Source organism: Callithrix jacchus, chromosome 11 (genome assembly GCF_049354715.1).
Source record: "Callithrix jacchus isolate 240 chromosome 11, calJac240_pri, whole genome shotgun sequence".
NCBI classification, from domain to species: Eukaryota; Metazoa; Chordata; class Mammalia; order Primates; family Cebidae; genus Callithrix; species Callithrix jacchus.
Genome location: NC_133512.1, coordinates 3,593,512 through 3,613,024, shown reverse-complemented (window position 1 = coordinate 3,613,024; position 19,513 = coordinate 3,593,512). Strand labels below are relative to the sequence as shown.

Here is a 19,513-nt window from a genome sequence, read left to right as displayed (position 1 = left end):
GCGCATCACTCCAGAGAGGTGAGGGAATGCACAGAATGGAAGGAATAGCACCTTGTGTTATTTACAAACCTGAGAAGTGAACCAAAGAAGGGGTGAGGGTTGGGTTAGGGAGGGAAATAAATGAATCTCTGATATAAACAAGAGACAGGGAAATACTGAGAGGGCGGTTCTCCAGCAAAGACCCTACCTTCAAGCCTGGAAACCAGTGGCCCTAAATGAGAACAGGCATTCCTGTTTTCGTGTCCAAAATGTTACCTTTTGGCCTGCCACATGCCCCTATCCTGTACCCATATAAACACCAAACCCCAGGCTCCAGGAGGAAATGAGCAGATGAGTGGCAGAATGATGTGGCAGAGAAGGAGAGAAAAGAAGGAGAGTCTGAATGCCAAGAGGAGTTCAGCTTGGGACCACCAGAGAGGAGATTGGCAGATGGATGGCCAAATTCCTGAGGAAGATCGTCTTCCCTCTCCATCCCCCTTCGAACTCCCCATCACTGAGATTTACCTCACTCAATAAAACTCCTGCATTCATCCTTCAAGTCCATGTGTGACCTGATTCTTGTTGGACTATGGACCAAGAGAGCACTGAGCTGGTTAACGCTTAAGCCACCTGCAGATGGCAGAGCTAAAACGGCACTGTAATACAGGGGCTATAAGAGTCACAGGTACCCAGTCCAGACACTACTATGGAGCCAAAGCATTTGTCCTGGCTCCTGCACCTGCCCTTCTGTGTGATCCCCCTCCTGTAGGGGTTTTGAGCTTGAAGCAGCCAGACAGAGAGCTATACCCCTGTCCCACATCCTGTGATGGATGGGCCAGGGAACTCTCCTGTTTCTTCTCCACACCAGGAAGCAGATTTTGGTACCTGGTGCTAGAATTTGCACTGTTGACCATGATGAGTGAAAATGCTTCCAGTTCTTTCTTGCTCACTCAGTCCCTTGGCCTCTTGGAAACTCTATATTTCAGGTTCAGTCCTTCTTGACATTTGCATGGTACATTGTTTGTAATTGACTTTCAAAGCTAAACTAATTTTCCCAGCCACAATTGACATTCCAGAATAATTAGAAAAAAAAGTTCATTTGCCTTTTATCAGCAGGAGTCAAGAGATGACAGAAGGATTCCCGTTTTAGGGAACCTATGTGCGATGTTGAATAATTTATCATCATTAGCACCGACACCATCTGAGTGCACCCCCTTTTCATCCTCTTCATTAGGCTGAGGCTCTGTGTCTCCTCTTCCTTTACACTCTCTCTTTTATTAACTGTACCCACACCTCTTAATTATCTGTGTACATCTTTTTTTGGCATACTAAGCAGAAAAGGAAATTGGGATTTAAGAAGTTAATTTATCTTATGTGAAGACCATATTTAGAATGTAATTAAATGAAATATATTTGAATGGATGATCAAGGTGAAATTTTTTTCAGATAACTTGGAGCCTTATTTTTACCAACAGTCCAGTTGTATTTCTGCTTTGTAACATTAGGATCAAATCCACATGGGGTAGGAGAGTAACTTGTATACTGAAGTCTAACGGTGAGTATTTATTTCACTTTCTTCTTGGCAATTACCTTTGTTCTGAATTCATGCCTTTTTGTTCTTTCTCTGGGTCGGACAAATAACAATCAAGTACATTGTTGTTCTTTATTATTTCCACAAATGCAGCTCAGCACGAATGTTTTGAAAGACACCAGAGGGAGGAGGTTCTGAGGCATGATTAGAAATTGAAGGCGAATGAGATCATGTCATTCCCAGGGACATGGATGGACATGGATGAAGGACATTATCTTCAGCAAACTAACACAGAAATAGAAAATGAAATACCGCATGTTTTTCCAGATAAGTGGAAGCTAAATGATGAGAACACATGGACTCATAGAGGGGAACAACACTCACTGGGGTCTACAGGAGGATGGAGGGTGGGAGGAAGGAGAGGATCATGAAAAACTAACGGGTACGAAGCTTCTTACCCGGGTGGTGAAATAATTTGTACAACAAACCCCCATGACACAAGTTTGCCTGTATAACACACCTGCTCATTACCCTGGACTTAAAGTAAAAGTCAGAAAAAAAGGTTAAAAAAAGAAATGGAAGGCTCCCCTGAAAACTACAGGATAAAACTGTCCTCTTGGGAAAAAGGCGATAAATAGAGAAAGAGAAAATGGATGACTAAGTTTAAGGAAACAAAACTCAAACAATTGTCTACTTAGACAAAACTGGGGTTTCTACATGTGGTCCATGCATTTAGAACTGTTGAGGCTGCTACAGAGAGGGGAGGAGAAGGATGAAAAGGAAGCCATGCGGCGGTGGAACGTGTGTGGCGGAACACCGTGGTGAGAAGGTTCCAAGCATCTTGGGCCTCTGCAGCTGTCTTGAGGGAGGAGACAGGCACAGTTCAGAATCTGGAGCAGGAGGAAGAGTCACAAACATGAGTGTCCAGAAGAGCAGTCAATGTTGATAAAAAGATGTCGACATTGAGATACAATCCAAAGGAGTATTTAATTTCAGAAATTAATCATCTTCAGGCATTTAGGCAGGGCAAAAAAAATTAAAGGTTACCTAAAATAAATGCATCTTAAATTATCATGCTTTTTTTCCACAAGAATAAATGCCAGAAAACAGTATAACAACATGTTCAGAGTTTTGAAAAAGAATTCTTACATGAGATCTTTGTAAATATCATTTTTGTGCCAAGGCACAGAACAATCTTCTCAGATATATAAGAAAGAAGAAAATATAACATCATATACTCTTCCTGGCATACTTTGGCTAATTGAGAATTGAATCAAAATTAAACATTCAGCAAGAGGAAAGAGGATAGAAAAATAACAACTATGGTAAGAAATGAAGTTAGAAACAGGAAATGCTCACAAAATAATTATAAATGTGATTACGAAACATTTCAGGGAAAACTTTAGGGAGTTGAATGAAGGGGCAGAGTAAAAAGCAAGACATTATGTTCAATTTTGTTATGTATTTTGGGTATCCCTTTTGTTTTATACCTTTATAGGGATATATTAAAGCTAAAAGGTTAAGATAAGCTATGATAGAGTAAAATAAAAATGGAGAAATTTTGATTAGTTTCCTATGGTGGCTATAACAAATTAACTACAACCTTGGTGGCTTAAAACAACATAAATATAATCTGGCACAGCTCTGGAGACCAGAAGCCCAAAATCAGTTCTATTGGGCAAAAATGCAAGTCTGGCAAGGCCATGATTCCTCCAGAGACTCTGGAGACTCTAGGGAGAATCTGTCCCTTGCCTCTTCTGGCTTCAGGTGACTGCCAGCAGTCTTTGGCATGTGGTCAAATCAGCCCGAGCTCTGCCTTTTCCTCCTCCGTGTGTCACATCCCCGTCTACCTCCCTGTTGTGATTGCACTTGGGACTCAGTGGGATAAACCAGGACAATCTCCCTGTTTTAAGATCACTAACCTAATCACATTTGCAAAGTTCCCTTTTCTTATGTAAGGTAACATCACAGCTTCCAGGGATTAGAATATGAATTTTGTGATGGGGGGTGGGGGGGCTTTTTTAAGCCTACAATAATTGATAATCAAATAAAAATAATAAAAAAACAAGTAAATAGCAAACAAACAAACACTTAACATAGAAAAACTAAAATGAGGTAACTGAAGTAACAGCAGACCCCAACACTATCTGTCACAATACATGTGAATGACTTAAGCTCTTTCACTAAGAAAATAACTATGACTTTAAAACGTCACTAAAAAATATGCTGTTTAAAAGAGAAAAATGTAAAAACCACATCACTTAGACATCTAAATGTGAAAACAGAGGAATGGCCAAAGGTATATCAAGCAAATAAAAATTAAAGAAGGCATTCACGACCACACTGCTATTAGACAAATTAAATTCAAAGCAAACCACATTTCATGTGATAAAAGAGTATTTATATTGATAAAAGATACAATACATGATGGCAATAGAACATTCACAAACTTATGTGTAACAAGTAATGTAACACTAAATATGCAATGAAAATGTTCAAAGATTTGCAGAAGAATAAAAATATATAGGTAGAAAAAATAGACTTTATAACGTAAGAATCATATATGTTGCTATAAAATATCCAGACATTTAAAAAATTTGTGATATACTAAACTACTAAGAAAAAACCCTCTCAATAGCTCTAAAATTCAGGGCTTACGCAAATCACATATTTAAAACAATGAGCAATGAAGCAGAAATTAGTAACATGTTTTTAAAAAAATACCACTTGGAAATTTAAACACCCTCATAATTAACTCGAGTCAAGAAGGAAATCAAAGTACAATTATAGTGAATTCATAAATGTCAACAATGAAAACTCTACACATCAACAACATATGGGACACCATTCGGAGAACAGATGGCACCCCGAGGACATATGTCTGAATTCTCACTACCCCACCCCTAATTCTGACAGAAATGACCTAGGAAATAGAAAACTTAAGAAAATCTTGCACAGAAAAGTGAGACTTAAATGCTGGAAACAGAGAAATTTTACTTAGAAAAATGCCAGATTGGATTCTAAAAACGAGGATCCCTAGGCTGACTTTAAGAAAATAGACTTAATTTTTCATAACAATTTTATATTTACAAAAAAATTACAAACAGAATTTCCATATTACCCCTCCCCCATCTGTATACCTTTCCTTGTTATTACCATGTTGCATTAATGTAGTTTGTTCATCCATTTGTTAAAATCGATGAACCAATATGGATACATCATTATTAACTAAAGTCCACTGTTTATATTAAGGTTCACTCTGCAGCCTTGGACAGTTCTATGGGTTTTGACAATGGCATAATGTTATGTATCCACCGTATAGTATCAGAAGAGTTCTGCTGCCCTAAAAACCCCCTGCTTTTATCTATTTGTCTCTTTCCTCCACCACATCTCTGGCAATGCTGGTTTCTTACTCTTCAATCGTTTTGCCTTTTTGACAATGTAATATAGTTGATAATCATTTAGTATGTAGCTTTTTCAGACTGCTCTCATTTACTTAGCAATGAGCATTTAAGATTCTTCCAGGTCTTTTCGTGGCTTGGTAGCACATTTTGTTATATCACTGGATAATATCCCATTTAATGGATGTACCACAGTTCATCCATTCAGCTTTTGAGGAACATCTTGCTTGCTTCCAGTTTGTGGTGACTGTGAAGAAAGCTGCTATAAACATTCTGTGTAGACATAAGTTGTCAACTCAATTGAGTAAATATCTAGCCTTATGATTGCTGGGTCGTATGGTAAGATCATGTTTAGCTTTGTAAGAAACTCAAATTATCTTCCAAAGTGACGGTATCATTTTGAATTCCCAGCAGCAATAAATGAAGCTCCTGTGAATATTCGTCCTCATCAGCCATTGGTATTTTCAGTTTTTTGAACTTTAGTGATGGTCTAATAGATGAGTAGTGTTATCTTGTTGTTTTAATTTGCAATTTTCTAATGGCGTCTGATTTTTGAGCTTCTTTCTATATGTTTACCTGCCATCTTCTTGGTGAAATCTTTGTTCAGCTCTTTTGCCCATTTTGCTTGTTTTCTTATTGTTGAGTTTTAAGAGTTCTTTGTACCTATTTGGAGACAAATCCTTTATGAAATATATATTCTGCAAATATTTTCTCCCATTCCGAGGGTTGTCTTTTCATTCTCTTAAATAGTATCCTTTACAAAGTTTTGAATTTTCATAACGTCCAACGTTTCAATTATTTTTCATGGATTATGCTCCCGGTATTGTATCTAAAAACTCATTGACAAACTATAGGTCCCTTAAATCTTCTCCTATGTTATCTTCTAGTAGTTTTATAGAATAGTATTGAGCATTATATTATATTGAGGATCTAAACTAAGTTTGTTTTTGTGAAAGGCATAAGGTCTATGTTAAGATTTCTTTTTTCTTTTTTTTGCTGTGGACATTCAACCACTCTTTCAAGAAAGACAAACATTCTGGAAAAGGCTGCCTCTCACCTCTGCTCCTTTGTCAAACACTGGTTGACTGTCTTTGCGTGTATCTATTTCTGGGCTCTCTCTTCTATTTAATTGACGTATGTGTTGATTCTTTACCAACTGTCGATTATTTTACAAATACCATGCTGTCTTGATTATAAAGCTTTAGAGTAAATCTTAAAATCAGGTAGTTTCAGTTGTTCAAACTTGCTCTTTTTCTTTAGAATTGCATTGGGAGCAAATATTTACAAGCCACATATATGATAGAGGGTTAATATCCAAAATATATTAAAAACATCTACCACGCAATTTAAAAAATAGTACCAAGCATGGTGGCTCCTGCATGTAGTCCTAGCACTTTGGGAGGTTGAGGCTGGTGAATGGCTTGAGGTGAGGTGTTCAAGACCAGTCAGGGAAACATGTCAAAACCCCGTCTCTACAAATATAAATATATATATTTGTACAGACACAGAATAACCTATGCATCTATCTATCTATCTATCTATCTATCTATCTATCTATCTATCTATGCATATATATAGATAGATATATAAATAGAATAACCTATGCACAGAATAACCTATGTATCTATCTATCTATCTATCTATCTATCTATCTATCTATCTATCTATGCATATATATAGATAGATATATAAATAGAATAACCTATGCACAGAATAACCTATGCATCTATCTATCTATCTATCTACCTATCTATGCATATATATAGATAGATAGATATATAAATAGAATAACCTATGCACAGAATAACCTATGCATCTATCTATCTATCTATCTATGCACATATATAGATAGATAGATAGATAAATAGAATAACCTATGCACAGAATAACCTATGCATCTATCTATCTATCTATCTATCTATCTATCTATCTATCTATGCATATATATATATAGATAGATAGATATATAAATAGAATAACCTATGCACAGAATAACCTATGCATCTATCTATCTATCTATCTATCTATCTATCTATCTATCATCTATCTATATATATATATATGCATATATAGATAGATATATAAATAGGTTATTTTGTGTCTTTTGCCTTTCCATATGATTTTAGAGTTTGTCTATATCCATAAAATGCCTTGTTGGGACTTTGAATGGAATTGTATCGAATTTGTAGATGACACTGGACAGAATAGACATGTTAACAATATTAAGTCTTCCTATTTGTGAACATGGAACATCTCTTCATTTATTTAGATATTTCGCTTTGTTCCATCAGTTTTGTAGCCTTCCTCAATAGATCTTGTATATATTTTGTTAGATTTACACCTAAGTTTCATGTTTTGGTGTTCATGTAAAAGGTATTGTGTTTTTAATTTCAACCTCAACTTCTAATTGCTGGGAAAAACTGACTTCTGTATATTAACCTTGTTTTCTGCAGTGTTGCTATTGTTGCCTACTGGGGCCGGAAGTTTCTTTCTTAAAACTTATTTTTCTTGTCTATTCTTTCAGATTTCGATTTATTAACAAAGACATTTTAATTTCATCTTTTTCCAATGTATAAACCTTTTATTTCCTTTTCTTTTCCTGTTAAATTACCTAAGACATCTAGTTTAGTGTTGAATGGGAGTGGTGAGAGAAGACATCTTGGCCTGGTTCTCAGTCTTAGGACAAAAGCACTTAATTTCTCCCCATTAAATATGAGATTAATGGTAGGGTTTTTGTAGATGCTATGAATCAAGTTGAGGCAGTTTCTCTCTATTTCCAGTTTGCTCAGTTTTTATGATAAATGGATGCTGAATTTTGTTAAATGCATTCCTTGTGTCAATTGATGAAAAATTGTGTAATTTTCCTTTTCTATCTTGTTCATGTGATAGATTATATTAATGATTTTTAAGTATTTAACCAGTTAACCAAGTTGTGAATGTAAAGGAAAAGTTCTTGAAGAAAAGTGAAATGACTGCTTCGGTGAACACACAAATTATAAGAACAAACTTACTGCTGACATGGAGAAAGTTTGATTGGTCTGGATATATGGTTAAACCAGCTGCAACATTCCATTAAGCCATAGACTAAGCCAGAGAAAGTTCTTAAACTCTATTCACCTCTGTGAAAGCTGCAGCAGAAAAGTTTGAAGCTACCAGAGTTTGTTTCATGAGGTTTAAGGATAGAAAAAACAATAGTTTTTCAATGGAAACAAATAATCAAATACTAGAAGAAGATGCCATCTAGAACTTCAGTAGTTAGAGAGGAGAAGTCAGTGCTTGGCTTCAGAGCTTCAAAGGACAGAATAATTTTCTTTTTAGGGGCTAACGCAGCTGGTGACTTTAAGTTGAACACAATGCTCAGGCCCTTAACAATCAGACTAATCTACTGTGCCTGTGCTCTATAGATAAAACAACAGAACCTAGATGTCAGCACATCTGTTTACAGCATGGTTTGCTGAATATTTTAAGCTGCCTGTTGATATCTACTTCTCAGAAGAAAAGATTCCTTTCCAAATATCACTGTTCATTGACAATGCACCTTGTTATCCAAGAGCTTTGAGCAAGATGAACAGAAAGATTAAACTTGTTTTCATTTCTGCTAACGCAACATCCATTTTGCATCCCACAGACCAAAGATTAATTTTGACTTTCAAGTCTTCTTATTTAAGAAATACATTTTATAAGGCCATAACTGCCATAGATAGTAATTCTTCTGCTGGATCAGGACAAAAGAGATGGAAAACCTTTCAGAGGAACTCGACACTTAGATGTCATTAAGAACATTCATGATTTATGTGAGAATATGAATATATCAACATTTACAAGCGTTTAGAAGGTTGATTCCAACTCTTATGAATGACTGATGGTTTCAAGATTTCACTAAAGAAAAGAATTGCAAATGTGGCGGAAACAGCAAGAGAACTAGAATCGGAAGTGGGGTGCGTAGATATTACTGAATTGCTTCATTCACACGATAAAACTTGAATGGATGAGAAATTGCTTATTATGGATGAGCAAAGAAAGTGGTTTCTTGAGATGGAATCTACTCTTGGTGATAGTGCTATGAACATTGTTGAAATAATTTAAACTAGTACATAAACATAGTTGATAAAAACAGTGTCAAGGTTTGAGAGAACTGACTTCAATTTTGAAAGAAGTTCTACTCTGGGTAGAATGCTATCAAACAGCATTGCATACTACAAATAATTTTTTTTTGGATAAGGAAAAGTGAGTTGATGAAACAAACTTTATTGTCTGATTTTAAAAAATTGCCACAGCCACCTCAACCTTTAGCAACCACCACCCAGATAAGTCAGCAGTCACCAACTTCAAGGCAAAACCTTCTGGCAGTGAAAAGGCCAATATTTGATGAAGGCTCAGACGATCAACTTTTTTTTTTCTTAACAATTAAGTATTTTTATTTTTTTAAATTACATTTTAGGTTTTGGGGTACATGTGAAGAACATGCAAGATAGTTGCATAGGTACACATGGGGCTATGTGATTTGCTGCCTTCCTCCCCTTCACCTATATTTGGCATTTCTCCCCATGCTATCTTTCCCCAACTCCCGCCCCCAGGCTGTCCCTCCCCTATTCCCCACAATAGACCCCAGTGTGTAGTGCTCCCCTCTCTGTGTCCATGTGTTCTCATTGTTCATCACCCACCTATGAGTGAGAAAATGCAGTATTTAATTTTCTGTTCTTGTGTCAGTTTGATGAGAATGATGTTCTCCAGGTTCATCTATGTCCCTACAAAGGACACGAACTCATCGTTTTTGATGGCTGCATAATATTCCATGGTGTATATGTGCCACCACATTTTCCCAGTCCAGTCTATCATCGATGGGCATTTGGGTTGGTTCCAGGTCTTTGCTATTGTAAACAGTGCTACAATGAACATTCACGTGCATGTGTCCTTATAGTAGAATGATTTATAGTCCTTTATATATATACCCAGTAATGGGATTGCTGGGTCAAATGGAATTTGTATTTCTAGGTCCTTGAGGAATTGCCACACTGTCTTCCACAATGGTTGAACTAATTTACACTCCCACCAACAGTATAAATGTGTTCCTATTTCTCCACATCCTCTCCAGCATCTGCTTTCTCCAGATTTTTTAATGATCGCCATTCTAACTGGTGTGAGATGGTATCTCAGTGTGGTTTTGATTTGCATCTCTCTGATGACCAGTGACGATGAGCATTTTTTCATATGATTGTTGGCCTCATATATGTCTTCTTTCGTAAAGTGTCTGTTCATATCCTTTGCCCACTTTTGAATGGGCTTGTTTGTTTTTTTCCTGTAAATCTGTTTGAGTTCTTTGTAAATTCTGGATATCAGCCCTTTGTCAGATGGGTAAACTGCAAAAATTTTTTCCCATTCTGTTGGTTGCTGATTCACTCTAGTGACTGTTTCTTTGGCCGTGCAGAAGCTGTGGAGTTTGATTAGGCCCCATTTGTCTATTTTGGCTTTTTTTGCCAATGCTTTTGGTGTTTTGGTCATGAAGTCCTTGCCTACTCCTATGTCCTGAATGGCTTTGCCTAGATTTTCTTCTAGGGTTTTCATGGTGTTAGGTCTTATGTTTAAGCCTTTAATCCATCTGGAGTTAATTTTAGTGTAAGGTGTCAGGAAGGGGTCCAGTTTCTGCTTTCTGCACATGGCTAGCCAGTTTTCCCAACACCATTTATTAAACAGGAAATCCTTTCCCCATTGATTTTTTTTTGTCAGGTATTTCCAAGATAGTATGGTTGCAGATATGTTGTGTTGCCTCTGATGCTTCTGTTCTGTTCCATTGGTCTATATCTCTGTTTTGGTACCAGTACCATGCTGTTTTGATTACTGTAGCCTTGTAGTATAGTTTGAAGTCTGGTAGTGTGATGCCTTTCACTGTGTTCTTTTTACTTAGAATTGACTTGGCTATGCGGGCTCTCTTTTGGTTCCATATGAAGTTTAAGGTGGTTTTTTCCAGTTCTGTGAAGAAGGCATTGGTAGCTTGATGGGGATAGCATTGAATCTGTAAATTACTTTACAACAGTAAAATGTAAACATAACTTTTATATGTACTGGGAAACAAAAAATTGTGAGATTAGCTTTATTATGATATTTGGTTTATTTAGAAATTCTGGAATTGAACCCACAGTATCTCTGAGGTATACCTATACTGTAGCTATTATTATTTTTAATAGTTTTGTCTTTTAACCTTTATACTAACTATATCAGTGATTTTCACACCACAGTTAGAGTATTAGAGTATTGTAAATGTTCTTACTTTTCACAGTGAGTGATAGACTTTTATATGTTTTCATGTCGCTAATTAGCTTGCTTCCTCATTTTTTCTTTAGCTTGAAGAATTCTGTGTAGAATTTTTGGAAAATAGGTCTGGTAGTGATGAACTTCTTCAGCTTTTGTTTGTCTGGGAAAGTCTTTATCTCTCCTTGATTCCTAAAGGACAGCTTTGTTTGGTAAATATTTTTGGTTGGGAGGTTTCCTTTCTTTCCTTACATATGGTCTGCTGTTCTCTCCTATTCTGCAAGGGTTCTACCAAGAAATTTTCTACTAGCCTTGTTGTAATTCTCTTACATGTGATTTGTTTCTCTCTTGCTGTTGTCAGGATTTTCTCTGTGTTTTTGATTTTTAACAATTTGATTATAATATGTCTTGGTGTAGTTTTATTTTTATTGAATGTGATTGGAAACTTCTGACTTTCTTATACCTGGATATTTATATCTTTCCCCAGATTTGCAAACTATTCTGCCATTATTCATTTAAGTAATTTCTCATCTTTTGTCTCTCTCATCTCCCTCTATAACTCCTGTAACTGTATGATATCATTTGGCTATGTCCCACCCAAATCTCATTTTGAATTTTAGTTCCCATAATCCCTGTGTGTTGTGGGAGAGATTCAATAGGAGGTAATTAAATCATGGAGGTTAATTTTTCCCATGTTATTCTCATGATAGTAAGTTCTCATGAAATCTGGTGGTTTCATAAGGAGCTTCCCCCTTTGTTCAGTTCTCATTCTTCTCTCTCCTGCCACCTTGTAAAGAAGGACATGTTTGCTTTTTCTTTTATTATGACTGTAAGTTTCCTGAGGCTTCCCCAACACTGTAGTACTGTGAGTCAACTAAATCTCTTTTCTTTATAAACTGCCCAGTCTTGGATATGTCCTTATAGCAGCATGAGAATGGACTAATGCATTGTACATTTGCTCTTTTGATGCTGTCTCATAAACCTCTTAAGCTTTCTTCTTTTATCATTCTTTTTTCTTTCTTCTTCTTTAGTTGTATATTTTCAAATAACCTGTTTTTCAGTTCACAGCTTGTCTATGTGATAATTTCTGCTGTTGATGCTGTCTAGTTTATTTATTATTTATTATGTTTTTTAGCTCCAGAATTTCTATTTGATTTAAAAACATAAATTCAATCTCTTTGTTCAATTCTTGGTTTTGGTTGTACTTTTCTCTTCTGATTTTGTAGACTGCTTCTCTTTAAGTTCACTAAGATTTCCTAAAACAATTATTTTAATTGTTTTGTCAGGCATTGCATAGATCTCTTTTATGTTGGGGTAAGTTATTGTAAATTTATTGTGTTCTTCTGATGGTGTTATGTCTTTTTGTTTTTTTTATGTTTATCTTTGCCTTATGTTGATGTGTGTGTATTTGGTAAAGCAGTCAAATGCCCACACATCAATATAGGGGAAAAATAAACATTAACACAACCAAAAAGAATCACCTTCCACTGATGGGCTCTTGGGTTGGTTCCAAGTCTTTACTATTGTGAACAGTGCCACAATAAACATATCTGTGCATGTGTCTTTATAATAGAATAATATATAATCCTTTGGGCATATACCCAGTAATGGGATTGCTGGGTCAAATGGTATTTCTGTTTCTAGATCCCTGAGGAATTGCCACACTGTCTTCCACAATGATTGAACTAGTTTACACTCCCACCAACAGTGTAAAAGTGTTCCTATTTCTCTACATCCTCTCCAGCATCTGTTGTCTCCTGAATTTTTAATGATTGCCATTCTAACTGGTGTGAGATGGTATCTCAATGTGGTTTTGTTTGCATTTTTCTAATGACCAGTGATGATGAGCTTTTTTTCATATGCTTGTTGGCTGCATGATTTTCTTCTTTTGAGAAGTATCTGTTCATATACTGGATAAAGAAAATGTGGCACATATACACCATGGAATACTATGCAGCCATACAAAAGGATGAGTTCATGCCCTTCGCAGGGACATGGATTAAAGCTTGAAATCATCATTCTCAGCAAACTGACACAAGAACAGGAAACCAAACCCTGCATGTTATCACGCATATGTGGGTGTTGAACAATGAGAACACATAGGCCCAGGGAGGGCAGTATCACATACTGGGGCTTGTTGGGGGGTGGGGACTAGGGGAGGGATAGCAGGGGGTGAAGGGATAGGGGAGGAATAGCACTAGGAGAAATACCTAATGTAGATGATGGGGTGATGGAGACAGCAAACCAGCATGGCACATGTATACCTATGTAACAAACCTGCACATTCTGCACATGTACCACACAACTTAAAGTATAAAAAAAAAGCTGAGAAAAAAATAAGAATCACCTTCCAGAATTTATGAACTAATTAACTCTGAAAAGACCATACCCTATGGGGGAGGGCTCATTGGGTGGGGTGGCATCAGTGATGGTGCAGATTTGTAGTCTTTGTGTAGTTTTTTCAGCTCAGGTCAGAGTTGACAAAGATCATAAGGATCTTCAGTGGCCAAAGTGGTGGATACTGGCAGTAGCAACAGGAATTGATAGGGTCTTCAGTGGTGAGGGCTGCTGAAGTTCCTCCAATCTTTTCTCCCACCAGGGAAGCTAGAGCTGAGAAGATTTTTCTGTGTACTAGATCTGGCTTGCAGGGCCTGTCATACAGGTCTGATAAGTGGCACTCATGGAGTAGCCATAGAACTGAGGTCTGATGCATGGGCTCACATGGAGTGACTATGGCTCTGGGGTTGGAGTGGTCATGACACTGGTGCTCAGGGTGCAGATGCTCCGTCTGCTGCATGGTATGGTATGTAAAGCATGGTTACACATGCAAAATAGTGTGGGAACTGAGAACACAGTCTTTCAGTGGCTTCAGGGTCGGGGCAAGACCTAGCCGTCTATGACTGAGTTGTTGCCCAGGGCATAGGTGCCTCTGCTGAAATGTTGGTAATAGTGAATTAGTCAAGGAGAGAAGAATGGGAGCGCAGGTATGCACAGAATTATAATGGCTCTGTGGCCTGGGTGGGGCTACCTCTCTATGGTGGTGAAGTCTGTATCTGGAGCGTGAACACATGCAGGGAGAGTTTAACGTTGGGGTTTGAAGTGTTAACTAGCTTACTGTGGTGCTGGCTGTGGTGTTAGAAACATGGTTGGGCCCAGTGTAGTCAGAGACTATCAGTCTGGAGTGTGGGCATTCCCAGTTGGCCACGGCTCCAGGGCTGGAGCTTGCACATGGTTGGAAGAGGTGACAAACCCATTCCCAAGGCGGCTCAACAGCAATTGCTTCTTGGGGGGTAGGAGGGAGTTATAGCCACGTGTCCCCCTCTGGGGTTCTCTCGCAGGAATGGCTGTTGTTTAGACAGAGGGAAAAGATGCTAGTGTCTTTTGTGGAGCAGGCTACTAGAGACAATGTTGATCCTTTCTGTGTCTAACACTGACAAATTCCACCTTTCTTCCTTTTCCTAGCCACACCGTGGTCTCTAGGTATGCCAGTATACCAGCAATTCTTTCTATGTGGTTATTCTCCATTTCTTGCTTCATAATGTTGCTGCAACTTCCTTAATGGGACCTTGAGCCCTCTCTGGGCTGTTTTAGTCTGTGAATAGCTATCTATACTTGAATGTTTTAGAGGGATGAAGGTGAATGTCTCCTCCTCTGTGATCTTGGTCATAGCTCCTAAACAGAGATGTTCCTAAATTCCAGAAACTACTAATTCCCCAGTCATTGCAGAGGTCTGCGTGAATGTTGGAGCTTGGTTTTGACACTTACTCAGGCAACTGACAACTGTGTCTTTGCCTTGACTTCCTCCTTGCAGAAAGCCTCGAGATCAACAGCTCAGTGCCTTCTCTATTTCTGTCTTAGGGAGAGCATAGTCGTAGGCATATACTTAGTCTTCTAGATTTTTGGGACTACATCAGAGATTTTCAAATTTCCTGTGGGTATGTCGTTACTCAGCTTATGTTTTAAGCTTTGGTTGCTCTATGGTTTTCCCCAGCTATTATCCAATGCCGCAGTCATAAGCAAAGTTAAGCAAAGTAATTGTTTTGACAAATGCCCAGAGGAAAAAGGTTTTCCACAGTGGGTGAGTTCTGATTTAAGTAAAATAAAGACAGCTTTGCACGTGGAGTCTTCCAGAAAACTGCCAGACATGTCAAATAATGGCAATTTCTTGGAAATCTGAAAGGGCTCTATCCCTGCTCTGCTTTCTACAGTGGCTGCCAGACAATTTGTTTTCACTGTGAACGAGAGCTATTAAGTTTTAAGGCTATTGCAGAGTTGAATACTGGGGGATGAGAAGAATGCAAGCCAAAACACCACAAAGCTCATTTTTCTCGCTGAGATTCAGCCATTCTCCTGAATAAATGCTCCCTGGGTAATTGCAAGTCTTTGGTTAATTTCCAGAGTCCTACAGATTTGATTCTGATATTTTTTTGCCAATTTTCTTGCTTCCTCTATAGAAGACAGAATTATCAGAATTTCTTTCTCTATCGTTTTTCCCATGTCACAAAGATATTTTCTATATAGTATTATCTTACCATTTGTTGTCAATACAGTTAGAAAAAATGTTACCCACATGAATATTTCTAGATCAGGAAGACATTTTAAAGTTAACAATTAGGAGAAAACATAGGTTATAAAATACTTTGGAAAAATACGAAAATACGAAGATAGGTACAGTTGCCAACCTCCAACATGTCAAAAACAATCCTTGCTTCCTAGTTTTGTGGGTCTTCCTTCCCCATACTGAACCCGAGTTGATTTGTACAACCAAAATAATCAGATGAAAGTGATGGTGTGTGACTTTTGTGACTAGCTCAGAAAACACATTGCCACTGCCACCCTGATCACTTGAATATATTATTCTTGGAAAAGCCAACTACTATGTCGTGAGGACACTAAAATATACCTATAGAGAGGTCCATGTGGGGAACTGAGTGTTCCACCAAAGCCGGCACTAATTTCCCGCCTATGTGAGTGATCCATCTTGTTCAGTCCCAGCCAATTGTTCTGATGGTTACATTACCACAAAGCGTCCGACTGAACCTTTGGATAAGCCTTTATCTAGATCTGCCCAGCCAAGCTGCTCCTGAACTCTTGGCTAATAGACTGTGAGATAATAAATGTTTATTGTTTTAAGCCACAAAGTTTGTCATAATTTGCGTCTCAACAATTAATTACTAATAGAATAAGCAATTGAAAGCACTTATTTACAAGGAAACAAATGTCCTCAGAAAGAAATTGAAATATGTTTTTAAAAATTTCCCCTGAGAAAACACTAGCCATACATAATGGTAAAGGCTCTTTCACACATAACAAACTTTCAAGGTTATATTCAGAGCACAAAAGAAGATTGTAACTGTAACCGTTCCAAATTCATTTTCTGAATATGAAATAACTTCATTACCAAGGCCTGAAAATAATAAAACCAATAAAAATTATAATTTTACTTATGAATATAAATACAAGTATTCTAAAAGGTTCTACTAACAAATGAAATCTAGCAGGATAAAGCTTTCTAGAAATGCACTATCTGTACGTAAAATGATAATAATTTAGATCTGAAGTACTAGCATCAGAATACAAATATATTAATCAAATGTAATTTTAAGAACTCAGAAACATGGCCTCAGACCTAAAATCAGTTATGAATGATTCATTCTTTTCATACTTAGTTGAAGTGTCTTAATCTATACTATATATATCTATGACATGTTAACCATGTAAGTATGTGGTATATATATAATATTTTAAGTCAAATATACACATGTACATAAATGTGGCTTACAATGAAGCAGACTGACATTCAAAGCGTGGATATCTTTAATCTAAAAATAGATTTTAGAAAAACTAAAAAAATAATGTCTCTCAGTTACAATATCATTCAAAATGGAAAATAGGAAATTTGAGAGGAAGAAATTCAAATGCCAATAGATACATTAAAAAGTACAATTTAGGCAGTAATTCAATAGATAATAGTTGTGTTCTAACAAATTCCCCTTGTTTTAGGAAAAGAACAGTAGCGGTGTTGAGTTCACTTGAGGGGTAAAAGGTAAATACCATTAACAAACTTTCTGGAGATCCACAATGTGCCAAAATCCTTAATATTCACCCAGACATTTTATTTAACATTTGAAATTTGAATGCCTTACATCCTTAGCGTTGCTTGTTTGTGTTTCTTTACATAGATACTATTTTTAGCAAAGGAAATACATTGAGAAACTTTCAAATTTTTATTGCCCTTCCACGTAGGAGAAAACGGGGAGTCTGATGCATAGAAATGAAGGTTTCATATTATTTTCCCTATGACAAATCTAAGTGCTAACTGTGGTATCAGTTGGTCTTGTCACATTTGGAAGGTGTTAGGTACCTGCAAATAGCGGACCACTCGGCAAACCAGGTCAGGTGCCACGAAGTCTCCAGTGAATCGCCAAATGATATCTGTCAGAATGTTGACCAGTCCCGTGAAAGAATCTAACGGAAACATACAAGTGCTTACATTCAGGGTTTTTCCCCCCAGATTTGCAGCTAAGCCACAATAGAAATGAAATCCTGGGGAGGTTCATTTGTTTTTCTCTTCCTGATGTATCTGATGGCCATTGGGGAAAAGTAAACCAAGGTAGGAGTCCTTTGACTTTGATTATTAGAGCTTGTTGCCACTTAGATGTAACCACCTAGGAAAAATTTTAGTAATTACTGAAGAGGAATCACGGTAATCATCAATCTAAGTGTCCATCGACAGATGAATGGATGAAGAAAATGTGGTACATATACATAATGGAGGACTATTGGGCTATAACAAAGAATAAGATCCTGTCATCTGCAACAACATGGATGGAACAGGAGATCATTATGTGACATTATCAATTAAGTGAAATAAGCCAGGCACAGAAAGACAAACATCACATGTTCTCAAAATATCTTCTGTATCTCATAAATATATACACTTACTATGTACCCACAAACATTTTTTTAAAATTAAAAAAAAAATCCCACAGTGCTGCAGGGATTCTCTGCTGATTAACGGACAGGCTGGATAAGCAAGAACTCACTGACTTGGATCACGTTTTGGGGACATGGGATATAACACCCTGTCAAGGACCCCAGAGGGAGGACGAACTTGTTCCTAAGGTAGTTCTTAGAAGGATGGAGAAAGTGATGGCCCTAAGAAGAATGGAAATGCTTGAGTTTCCCTGGTAGATACTAGAGAAAATAATGCAAAGGCTAAAGGAAGCGGGCGTGCTGTAATGGATGTATTGAGAGAAGCCAGAAGACCCATGAGAGAATTCTTTTCCTTGAGAGGGCTCAGAAGGCCCCATCATCATCAGGAAACTCAGTAGTGGTTTCCCTCTGCAGTCCAGGGTGGATGTTAGGAGAGACAGTCATAGAGCCAGGTCTTGCAAAACTATAGGAAGTATTGCAATGATTCCTCTAATCTTTTCTCAAAGGGTCCTAGGCCTATTTGTTTGAGTGACTGTACACTGGGGAAATAAAAATACTCAGACATTTTGAGGACCATTAGCCATAGGGTCTGAATTAACATAAAATCCAGAGACACAGACCACTATTAGAATGAAATCTTATGGGACCGAGTAATAAATACAATCCTGGCTACAGCAGAATGGTCCACTAGGTCTGCACTCCTTCGCATTAGTCGTTCCCTCATCCCCTAAATGTTTAATTGGGATCGATCTATTTGGCAGTTGAAGGAACCCTTTGTTGGTTTTTCCACCACAGTAGGAAAGGCCAAGTAGAAGTCATCGATTCACCGGTCTGGTCCCTGTAGAAAGTGGATGGGTCCTGGAGAAAGAGAAAGGGTAGACCACAGCAAGCTCAAACAAGCAGTAGCCCTGATGGTGGCTGTGGTTTTGGACATAGCATCTTCACTGGAGCAGGTTAATATGGCCTCAGGGAAACGGCATGCAGATGTTCATTTGGCAAGAGTGTGCTTTGATCAGAAAAGAAGATCAGAGTTTGTATTCACATGAAACAGACAATAACATTCATTTTCTGCTTTCCCCAGGGCTATGGTACCTCTTCAAATGCCTGTCATAATAAGGTCTGAAGAGCTCAACCATCTGAACATTCTGTAGAATATCACATCGATCCACTTACACCAAAGACACATCAAGAGTCAACGAGAAATGTCTAAAACATTAGCGGCCTTAGTAGGACACATGCACTCTGGAAAGTGGGAGATAAACCCTGTGAAAATTCAGGAATGTGCCACGTTGGTAAGGTTTTTAGCGGTTCAGTTGTGAAAGGCTGCTAGAATGCCTCCCCCACCACCACTGCATTTTCAAGTAAAAGTTAAATTTCTGTATCTTACATTTCCAGTCTCAATAAATAAAGCAAGATA

The 19,513-nt window shown here is 37.5% G+C and overlaps 1 protein-coding gene across 1 annotated transcript in view; it reads right to left on the bottom strand.

Annotated features, from left to right (window-relative positions):
• Window positions 1-19,513, bottom strand: part of NPSR1 (neuropeptide S receptor 1) — a 179,278-nt gene that overhangs the window by 36,816 nt on the left and 122,949 nt on the right. The window contains exon 3 of the mRNA XM_002751323.6: window positions 17,525-17,628. Within this exon, the coding sequence (XP_002751369.3) occupies window positions 17,525-17,628 (104 nt within the window). The remainder of the gene's footprint in view (window positions 1-17,524; window positions 17,629-19,513) is intronic.